Source organism: Tauraco erythrolophus, chromosome 21 (genome assembly GCF_009769465.1).
Source record: "Tauraco erythrolophus isolate bTauEry1 chromosome 21, bTauEry1.pri, whole genome shotgun sequence".
Lineage (NCBI taxonomy): Eukaryota > Metazoa > Chordata > Aves > Musophagiformes > Musophagidae > Tauraco > Tauraco erythrolophus.
In genome coordinates, this window is record NC_141485.1 from 3287386 (window position 1) to 3299161 (window position 11776).

Sequence of the window (11776 nt, forward strand, 5' to 3'; positions counted from 1 at the left end):
AGAAAATAACTGGAGAGGAGAGGGGGACAGAGTGTACCTTATCCCAGCCTGGATTAACATAATCTGAACCTTCTACTCTCCCCGCAAACCAAACTGTGAAGTTTGCAAGGGTTTCTTTTCCACTGATTGAAAAAAAACATATGACTGATCAGCTAGAGCATGACACCAGTGGAAGTGTTACCTGGAACACAGAAATGCTCATTTAGAGAGAGGAGGGAATTTAAAAAAAAATAAAAATAATTCTTTGACCCAGCAGTTATTTCGTAGGTAATATTTTGGATATAAACAGGATTTCAGTTGGCCATGGCCACTGAACATTATGCTCTTTTTTAACTTCCCTTTAACTTCAGTTATTGCAATCTCTTTCGTACAAATATACTTACGCTCTCCCGTATCTGCGGGTCTAGGAGATAATTGTAAGGACAAAATACAATATCTGCGCCCACCATGAGCTCTCTGGCTGCAAAATATGCACAGGCACGAAGCTTCCTGCCCAGGCTCACTAGATCTTCGATGTCCCAAGCCTGATACACCCTATGTGCAGACTGTAGTGCATGGTGTTCACTGAGTTTATGAACACCATGATAGTAGAGACAGGACTTGCCCTAAAAGCAAAGAATTGCAGACAGTGGTTACAAAAAACAATGAAAAACAAGTAAACTTAAATCCCCCAAGTTGTTACATGCATTCGACTATCTCCTGGAAACACTTCTAACAGCTACTTTTTGTGTCAGACAATAACGAAAACCACATGGTGTCAGAAAGAAAACAGGAAAGTCCATGTTTCTAAAATTTGCACCAATAAAGGACACTTATTTCTTCTTCATCTATAAAACCAAAGACAATTTTAAGTCTTACTAAAAAGGTTAACCTCGCAGTCATCAATATTATCCCTATCATATATTTTTTCAGTATTGATACCGTGTATCAACATTTTCTAACAATTAATATTTAATTTAAACCAAATTACCAGAGGCATTTAACCACCATAATATAAAGAAGTCAAAACTTACTCACTCCAACTGTTTAACTATCTATCATTCTAAGACGTTTAAACAAATGCTCATTTTCTGAAATACTCACATGTTTTCCTTCCAGCAATTCCACACACATTTCGTTCCTGTTAGTACCACTACTAGACACCACTGGATGAATACAGGTATAATCCCGGCTGGAAAGAATTGTCATAGGGACACTGGAATACGCTGTTCTCTTCAACTCTCTGGTAATCTGGGATATTTGCTTGTGTGTTCGTGTTCCAAAAAATATTTTGGGAATGAATGACCGATCTCCATTTTCCTTCTTCTTTGTGTTACTAGCATCTCTATCAGTTGCTTTTCCAGAAGAACAGGAGCACTCAGTGCAAGGGCCAGAAGACTGCAACCCAAACCAAAAGAGATTAACAAAAATCCCACTGCAAGATGAACACGCTGAATCTGCTTAAGGTCTGTTTAGAAAACACCCTCTAGGATAGTTCAAGATAGTCTGTTAAATCACCAGGTTTGTCTATTAAAGCATACACACCATGTCCTGATGCATGAAAATCTTAAACTTCTAGGAATCACTAGATACAACTTTATCAAAACCCAATCGTAGAAAGAATTATTTCAATGGAGTATTTACACATGTGAATAATGCAAATAAACTTCTCACACTTCAGCGTGAGGACACTCCTGTTATAGAATAAGACGTGTCCAGCACCTTAAGAGGAAGAACCCTTGGGACCAGACACTCAAATTAAAATACTGAATACTTTTTCCTTAAAGCAAGCAGAAGAAATCTGGATAGTTCAATGAAACCTGTCGGGAGATAAAACAGACTACGTCATATACAATCCATCAGAAACACGTTTGCCATGCCGTCACGTCACAGGCCATCTAGTAACTGTGAGAATAAAAGGCAAAACAGGGAACAATTCTAAACAGAACCTAATCCTGTAAAACATTGGTTAAAAGCCTTTTTTTTTTTTTTTCTTCTTGAGAAGTATCATCTTTCAAAATACAAAATACTGGAACACCTGTCATGAAACTGTAATAACTAGTGTGAAAGACACACAGAAAACTAATAACTCCTGAGTAACCATGCCCTCTCACACCTCCCGTATAAAATAATGAATTCTTCTAGCGTAAGAGAGTTTGTATTTGGTTTTCAGCTGATTGAGCAGGCAACTACATGTTGTGGCTTGCATTAATACTCCTCCCTCCCCTTTTAATTGTAATCAGTAAGATCATCCACGCCAAACAAATGCTAAGTCATGCCATGTGTTACACCCCAATTCTGGGGATCAAGCTGTCTTTTAGCCTCCGCTCTGAGGAAAAGCAAGTTCGTGTTACCCTTAGTCCCACTCAGCCTTGTCCACCATTAAATATGACAATACATGATAGAGTGCATGTAAATGTAACCCTTCTGGAGCTGCCACTCACTGGGATAAAAGCTTCACTGATGTGCCAAATAAACAGGCCCTCAAAGCAGATAAAGTTACAGCCATGCTGGAATTGTTACATTCCCCTCTCAGGTTGCCAGTAACAGCAGCTTTCATTACGGTGTGCTGCCACATTAAATAGCCAGTTCCAAATATCCTGCCTTCTCTATTGAATAATTACTTATTCACTGAAAGGATAAAAAGAAGAGTTATGAATGGGGCTCTTGTCAGCAGTGAAGCAGGAAACAGCTGACATATGGTATATGTTACATACGTGGCAATGCTCAACCCGGTTTGTGCTCACACGGAACACTGCGATGCAAATTGTACCTTGATATTTCTATCATCTCTGCTCTATTTTGCTCTCTGAAATAATGAAAACCACATTGCCATGCTAACAACTAACATAAGTAGTTTACTTATTGTGTAGGGTGTTTAAGAACACATTTATCTTTTCATTTTAACTCGTCAGATTGTGTTTTCAGAAAGAAAAAAATACACCGAATCCAAAGATGATACCATTGATGATACCAAACCATTAATGCTTCACTGCTAATGCTAAGCCTCACATTTAGTTTGCCAAATAAAAGTAACAAAAATATTAGGATCAATCAGGAAGCTATTTTGCAAAAGCTGTTCTAACAACAGGAAAATGCAGTTCAAATACATAAATATGATCGGAAGGCTCTTCTTTAAAAAAACATATATTTCATTTCATAAAAAGAATTAAATGAGTGTTCATATGTGTAAGACTTATAAATTACAGTTCTTTACAGGTGGCCTTAAAAGCTGTTCTTAAAAGGTTTGAAATTGGTATAATACTGGCTTTAAGCAGCACTTTACCCAGTATTCCAGATTTAAAAGGTTACCTTTAACTTGGAAAAAAGTTTAAAAAAAAAAATCAAAACAAACAGCATTGAGAAAGTTGTAAACTCAGACTGATTTTATAGTAACTATTAAGAGTATAAAACTGCCTGCAGTAACCATAGTTTCTGTGGCTTTCAGAAATGCTATTAGCCCAAAACACATAAATAAATAAAAACTTTTTATAGTGTTCTTTATAATGAAGAAAAACTTAAAGAAAACGGTTAAAACATAGTTTAAAAGTTGAGTTCTTCATGTTATTTGCACATTATTCAAGCGTATCAATTTGCACTCAAAATCTTTGTGATCCTTTAGAAAATGGTTTGGCCATCTTTAAATTTTATTAAAACCAAACTATTTTAATTCTGTATTTCATAAAAAGAATTTACTGTTGATATGACATAGGAAAATCTAACGTGGTGTTAATCTCCCATTACCACAGCAGAAGGAAAGAGAATACTCTCCAGCTGAACAAAGTTAAAACCCCAGTATGGCAGATCCCCTAGCAGTGTTGCCTCAAACTACACATTTTTAGACTCATAACACAGAGATATTGGTTAAACTATAATGAACTTAGAAAATGTTTAATTTTATTTATGAAATAATTGGGGAGAGGGGTGGGCTGAGAGGAAATAATTAATATTAAGACAAAAGAAAACTATTTCATAACCACCTCTGACTTCAAAACTAAACCTGCTTTCAGCTGTTTGAATCTGGGATAGAGACTTTCATTTGAGAGAGGAGAAAAAAAAAAAGATACTCCTCTACTTTCTGCAGTATTTAATCAGGAACATCCAGTAAAAGATGCTGTTAGAGATCAGATACCAGACTATATGGACCTTAGGCTAATCCAGCTTGTTTTTACTTCTGTCAGAGGGTAGATAAAGCAGCCTATCACATCAATATTTATACGGCAAAAACATGGAAGTCTGATTAAAAGAAGAATAATGAAGCCCACCAACCTGTCCTATGTGTAAAATAGAGCTAAACAAACACTGAGGCTATGATCTTTGAAACACAAAGAGATAAGAGTTCTTCATATCTTCATCTCCATTTCCCAGTTACAAAGCCATCTAAATGATAGAGCAGTGAATGCCTCTTGTGTGAAATATCGCACAAGCACAATCTAGTAAGATATCAGCAGTGACATTAGCAGAGCTTCTCAATTCTTCCTTTATAAGCTCTCAAAAAGCCCAGTATTCTGCTGCTGCTGCAGTCTCTTGATTAAAGTCCACAAAGCAGCTGTTTATCCTCCCACAGTAACCAGCAGGTGAACTCGGTTCAATATTTATCACAGGCTTTCACAGATCACTGCTAACCAAGCAAACGTTTTAATTAAGCTGGAACTCGCTTCAAAGAGCTCATTCAAAACGTCAATCAGCGAGCAAAGGATCAGATACGGTGTCAGGTGAGAGCGTGTAATACAAATCCACAACTTTCTTCATCCCATCGTGGTAAATTAGCCCATTCTGGAGTCCAGACCCTGATTGTACCAGGCTGCCAGTCTCCTGGAATGTGTAACAGAAGTCACCCAAACCCCATTGTGGAGGTTGTAAGCAATATGTCAAACTGCGATGGGCTAGCACATTAAGACAGATTCTTTTCACAGTTGTTTTTTGATACCCCAAGTGTTTGTTACACTACTCTCCATTTACTGTTTACTTTTTTTACCTGGTATAAATGGGGATTCCTTAACCCTGCTGCCCCAGTTTCTCAGACCATATGCTTTGACAGAAGTAATCAAGAGAGTACTGTAAGGGTATAATTCCTCATTTAAACTCACACTAGAACTGCCCTCTCTTGCAAGAATTAACAGCACAAGGGCAGAAGCGGATTCCCAGGCTCTGGACTGAAGGCAGCCAAGAAGAGGAAGTCATCTTGGGCAGAAGATCCTCACCCACTGGGTGTTGTTCTCATAAAGCAACACTGGGCAGCACCTCTCATGCTCTTACAACCACCAACCCATTCCCTCTCTGCTGGGCTATAAAAAGGAATACTTGACAAGGAACTAACTTTGGTTTGAGCACAGGATTGACTGCAGTAAAACACAAGATAATCAAAGGGAGGGTTATCTCACTGACCAAGAAAATATTCTTATCTTGTTATTGCATCATCTTAACTACAGGGTCAGTTGTGGTAAGTGTTGACCATAACCTCAGGTGACTTTATTTCATAAGCTACACTAGAAAAGCATTTTTATACCTAACAGCCTACGCTGTGATGCTCTTCATGTCTTAAACTTAACGTAGTCAAGCTGCAGAACTAGCAATAACTAAGGCCTTACTTTCTGCAACTGTTTCTTGATACCAGACAAGTTCTCAGTCTGCTAAAGTAAAACTTCATCACTGGAGAATAATACCTTATTCTTTCAGTCTTAAAAGAAGCTTTTTTACAAAGAAATACATACTCCTTTCGTTCTTAAAAAAGACACTTTAACAGAAACAAACACATTTATTTCTTCTCAGATTACTTCTTTCTAAAGAAGTACTAAACATATAGGTGTACAGTACACTGTACCATCAGGCTCATGGTGGCACATTATAACGCACTCATGTACAGCTAAACCACTGCTACAAAAATGAAGTATTTTATTATTTAACAGCTAGTTTAGCTATACTAAAAGCTTTCCGTTTTCTTCAACACATGAAATTTCTAGAAGTTGTAAACCAAGTTTTTCAGATACCCCCACCAAAGTAGCAAAGCAAATTTGACAATCTAGGAAGGAAGGTCTTTTTATTTGAAAACCAACAGCACACTCTGCTGGCCTTTGTATCTCCAATTACCAACTGGAGTTCAGTGGCATAAAGCACTTCAAATTCTACTCAAAAACCTATGGAGCTTTCCATAACTAATAAAAATTACTTCCGATTGAACGACTTAAAACACAGATTCACTTTTCTCAAGAAAACATTTAGCTCCCTGTGTCTTAAAGTAATACCAAAGCTCTTGACTTCTTTTGTGCTTATAAAAGCATAGCGTACTGGAACACAGCTTTTGAAGTTAAAGCATGCACTGATTAAAATAGAAGCTAATTTAGGACAAAAAGAGCCAAGTGCTGTTGGAAGAGGTGGAAAGAGAATTGAAGCACTTGTTGAAACCACTTGTATTTCCAAACATGCATATAAAACCCTTTACTGAGAAAACCAGTTACCTACAGATGGGTTTTACCACAAAATAACGTTAAAAAAATTATTGAACAGGGAGAGTGTTCTTTGTCTTTTGAATGAAAGTAGATTTCTGTACTGAAGAACGAAATAAAGGTCATACCACACTCCTTTCTTGTATTTATCTTAAACTCACACAATTTCATGGTGTGCTCCTATATTTTAATATTGACAAGAATTATTCAGTCACAGCCTTTGATAAGCATCACCAAGGTAATTTGGGATCTGACATCCATCTCTACTGCCTCAGATTTCTTCTTCTACTGGTTTTGCTTCAACAAAATTTTAGGTAAAATCAATAAGATTCAAAGACCAAGAAATGCAGAAAATGCCTAGCAGAAAGCTGCAGAAGCAGCTGCATACGTTTATCTCAACTTTTTATGTAATACTTCTGCTATGGAAAGTGGTAATTTAAAAAAAAATACAACAACAAAAAAAACAAAATCAAAATGTAAATCTATCACAGTAACACAGAGGATTTTTCTGCTCAATCATGTGCAATATTTATCACTCATTTTTTGTTGTAATATATTGTAATGCTCAGCTCAGACTTTCTCCATACTACTTTTTTAAGGTCTGAAAGGTACACGTGTTAATATTAAACGTTGTCTTTCATTTACCACATATGCCACAAAACAATGCATGGCAATTTGAACAAAATTTCTGAACTCTGACGTCACTTAATTGCCATGGTCCCATTTTCCAGTTCTTCCATAATGTCTATGGAAGACATATCTACAAACCTACCGTAAACTGGAATACGCCACAGATTTATATCTGCTGCACAAGTGCTGTCACATATGGAAAGTGTACGGGCTGAATTACTGAGCCAGACTCTGTGCTGGTGGGGAGCCATAGTCTAAGAGTTCAACCCACTGGTTAGAAGAACAACTTTCCAAGTAATTTAATCTTTGCAAACCATACTGGTTTGACATCACCATTGGGAGTGAAAGCCACCGCAGTCCTTGCTACTGATAGTGACAATAAATTACTCCAAAGCAACTTACATACTTGGGAACCTTTACATTAGGCTGTGGCACAGCCAGACGTACAGTGTTTTCTGAAACTATACTAACGAGCTGCATATCATGCATAATCTCTTCACAATAAATTTTTTTTTTTAATTGCTCTTGAACTAATAGTCCTGATGTAAAAGATACCACTATATTACTCACTATTTTGGGAGAAAAAGTGGTGGTTTTCACACTTTTTTCAGAATGAACAATCAGCTCTCCATTTCTTCTCTGATTATAAACTTCTAAAGCATCAACTAGCTGCACTCCTTTTGAAAGACAATGCCGTTTTCGAACCTGCTGGGGAAAAAAAGTACTGCGTTCAACACAGCACAAAAGTACGCGCTTACATTAGCAGTCAGTGAGTTTAACATCACTACTATTCGTTAACAGTTTAACCAAATCTAAGCTACAGAAAAGGCAGCTGGGAAAAGCTACAAAGTTTTAATTACAAAGGTCAGGAACACCAACAAAAGTGGGGTTTTTCTTTAATTTCCCATTTTTACAAAACTGATAGAAATTGTAATACTATATAGACATAAGCAGGGAATTTTCATAACTAAACCAAGAAATAAATTCAAGCCATATTGATCTAAAAACTTCAACAAAAGTAACGACCTGAGCAATACCCCACAGCAGTGTAAAAGCTATTTAGAGTGGACATCCCAATAGAGGTGCTAAGTCATGTGGTACCAATACTGACACGGATGAAAACATCACAGAAATATCTAACTCCACTTGACAGGATATAAACCAGAACTCTAACACGTTCACAGTATTATTTGAATTTCTAACACATATTTGCAAGAGCACCTTCAACTCCAGAATCTCATACTTTGACTTAATATTACAGATCAACTGGGGATAAATAGATTTTGAGGATATTAGGTGTTTAAATATGAAAGATGCAATTTAGGACACAGTATTATGAACAATTTAGTGCAGCAATGGACTCCTTTGTAACAAATAACAAAAACCTGTCAATCCAAACTATGACTGTGACACGACTCAGCTGTTCTCTATGCCCTTCTCTGAAATGTTGATCGGTATTTGGCAGCTTTGTTGAGCTACGCCTGGATTATTTTACTGCCAATAAACTTTGCTCACCTGCTGCTCAGTTTCTAAAGGACGAATCCTTTTCCTGTCCACTTGAAAATCATCATTCTCACTGGCACATAGAGATAATCTTTTTTTGGCAGACAATTTTGAAGCTAGCGTTTCATTCTCCTTACATTCTGTAATAAAAAATCAAATCAAATAAAAAGGTACGTCCACTATTAGGAATGCATTAAATAGGGGCAACATTTTAAACCCAGAATTTGCTATAAACATACATGATGTAGGCAACAGTATTAGACATTTCTAGATGCATTAACCACTATTTCTGTACAGATTTCCATGCAGGGCAGAATCATGTAGTAGTCTGCTAATACGATGGAAAAAAAAGTCCCTGACTTGAAAGCAAAAAAATTTGCATTACTGGGTACATATTTTACTTTCAGAACGGATTTTTAGCTGCCTACATATGCAGTTACCTGTGCTTTTTCGTGGGCTTCCAGGTTTTACGGAACTTCCTCTTTCAAAATTATTAGAAGAACAAGAAGCCCCATGATTCACAGTCGTTGCAGCCTCGTTGCTCTCAGACTGGGAGTGACACGCACAGCGACATGGCGGCGAGGTCTCTGCCTTTCTGTCTTCCTTTTCACATGAGGACGTAAGCAGTGACTTCTCTAAAGATAAAGAACACAGGCATTTATCTTCCATTAACTCAAGTCTATACATAGGAACTAGACTTTCCAAACAGTCAAGATGAAAGCTTTTGTTTAAAGTACCAGTTGTAAACCTTGCGTCTCTCTACAAAGCCTGAACAAGCTATCATCACTCTTAGAACTGCAGTGCAAAGAGCTGTAACAACTTGCAGAAATGAAAAACACCCCTCTTTTTCAATTCAATCGCATAACTACAATCCACAAGTATTTCTTTCAAAGTTCCAACAGCCATATAATTGCTTTATGGTAACAGATAGCTAAATCCAGCTTAGTATTAGTGGCCATTACTGGTTTATGTTGCCAATAAGGCAAACCGTGTAACGGTGGACAAAGACGTGGTTAGATTCCTGAAACCAAACATTTAAAAGCTGATAAACAGCAGCGATTCATTTTAATATATTTTGGTAATAAAAACTGGGCAAACAGACACTAAGACAACTTACCATACAGAGACTGCTGCCATGATAATGCAGAACAAAGTAACGCCAAGCTTTTGCCACTTCCTGTAGGGCTCTCCAACAAACAGTGTTGCCTGTTATTTAAGCCCTTAACAATCTTTAAGGAGAATAAGAACAACAAAACCAGAATGAATAGAAAAAATCCAAAGAGGATGTCTTTAGCTAAGCTAGAAACAACTTCTAAAAATAAATCGGGACACTTGCTGTCTTGTAAAAAAAAAAAAAAAAGAACAAAAGGAAACCAAACCCACCCCAATCACCTTTAATAATAACAACATGTCAACAAGCCTTAGCTGTATTTCTCTCAGGGGGAACATGTCTCACTAGCAATGCTCACAGGTTCTGACAGGGGCTGTGAAACACTTAACTCCTGACAACGACTCCTTATGGGGCTATAGCTTGCTTCCTTCAGTCTTATAAAGCCAAAACCTTGAAAGCATCTGTCAGACGACCAAGTCATTTGTCCCAGAGAAAAAATGCTTGAAAATGTTCAAAAATTTAAACATTTTTGAACAGTTAAAGTGTAATAAGTAATTTTTAAAAACTCTCAAAAATGAAAGCTTACTGAAATATTACATTCTGTTTAAGAGAATGTTTTACTAAATCGTTCCCTCCTTACCTACTTGCAAAATCTTATAAAATTTCTATGACAGTATATATGCTTATTTAACCAGATCTATTACATAACACACAACTTGTTTCTTGGTATAAACGTTCACAAATCTGAAATGTCCTTCAGCGTTCCCTAGTCACGGGCCAGATACCATTGTACAGCACCGAGAACAGCAAGTTAGGTTACAACTGAAATTCTCAGGATACGGGAGTTCTGAATTTAACACGTTAGCTTTCTGAATGCTAACAGGTACTGGAAATCATCAGCCATTAGGTTAGCAAACATTAATGTAAATTCTACTTACAGCATTCATCATAGCAAGTTGTGAAGGGTAAGCCTTGCAAGGGAATGCGATCTTCACTCCCCCGATAGTATATTCTGACATATCAGAAGACATTGCCACTTTTTCCTCCCGTTTAATTCAGGTTTATAACCTTTCCTTTTTAATTCAGGTTTATAACTGAAATAAAAAAAGATTAACGAGTCAACACTAACTGGGCAAAGCCTGAAACAACACATGGCACCAAACAAAAACAAGCAGAAACTGCTAACCTGCTAAGGGGGCTGAGCAGTTCAGGTTATTAACAGAACTGGGGTGCAGGAATATATACTGGAAACCACGGTTCAGAGCTGGTCCTTGTTACAAATGAGAGTGAGCTGCCACCATCTGATGAGTAATATCAGCAATTTAAATAAAAGTATGATAAACTGCACATGTCATTTCAGATTCTATGTCTCAGACTGAATACTGTCGGAGTGAGAACACAAATTTTGGGATAGTGTCCTCATCTGACTTTTAATGAGTAAATGCATACATCAAAAATCCACCAACGTATGGCATGATTCAGCTTCACCACCAGCTTTCTCAAGACGAAAAATCAATCCTAGCAAAGAGAGACCGCTAACATGAGTTTAAAAGCCGTCCCTTCTCCCAAAATGTAACCGCGCCCCGTTAAAAGGCTTTTCCCTAACACATTGGGGGGGCTTCGCTTAAACGAGCGCCACTCCGAATTCAGCTCTTCCCAAGGGAAAAGGAAATCCCCGCCGGGGGTGGGGGGAAGGATCCAACCCCAAAGCGGGCAGGAGGCGGCAACGGCCCGGGACACCGGGAATGCGGAGAAACCCTTCGTCCCGGTCTGCTCCGCTCGGGCCGGGAGCGCCTCTGGGCGCACCGGGGAAATCCCGAAGCCACCTCGGCCCTGCTCCAGCTCCGGGCCTGCGGAGGTTTTTTTCAGGGAGTGCTGAAGAAGCCGCTGCCATTCTCCTACACAGTGGCACCCGGGGCTTCCTTTATCGCCTTTAAAGGAGTCGGGAGCCCCCAGAAAGCCGCTTCCCTCCCACCCCGCGCAAGCCCGCTCCCCTCACAGCCGCGCTCCTCCGCCGCGCGGCCGCTCACCTCAGGCGACAGCGGCCCTCCTCGGCGTCCGTCCTTCCCGCCTCCGCCCCGCCACCAATCAGCTGACAGGAAAGAGC

General features: G+C 38.5%; 1 protein-coding gene across 1 annotated transcript in view; it reads right to left on the reverse strand.

Annotated features, from left to right (window-relative positions):
• Positions 1–10756, reverse strand: part of BRIP1 (BRCA1 interacting DNA helicase 1) — a 116104-nt gene extending 105348 nt beyond the window's left edge. Inside the window, exons 1-7 of the mRNA XM_086624861.1 lie at positions 10608–10756; positions 9676–9787; positions 8999–9193; positions 8571–8698; positions 7626–7763; positions 1084–1377; positions 384–605 (exon numbers count right to left, since the gene is read on the reverse strand). Coding sequence (XP_086480987.1) covers positions 384–605; positions 1084–1377; positions 7626–7763; positions 8571–8698; positions 8999–9193; positions 9676–9787; positions 10608–10700 — 1182 coding nt within the window. The 5' untranslated portion in view covers positions 10701–10756. The remainder of the gene's footprint in view (positions 1–383; positions 606–1083; positions 1378–7625; positions 7764–8570; positions 8699–8998; positions 9194–9675; positions 9788–10607) is intronic.
• Positions 10757–11776: the final 1020 nt, after the last annotated feature.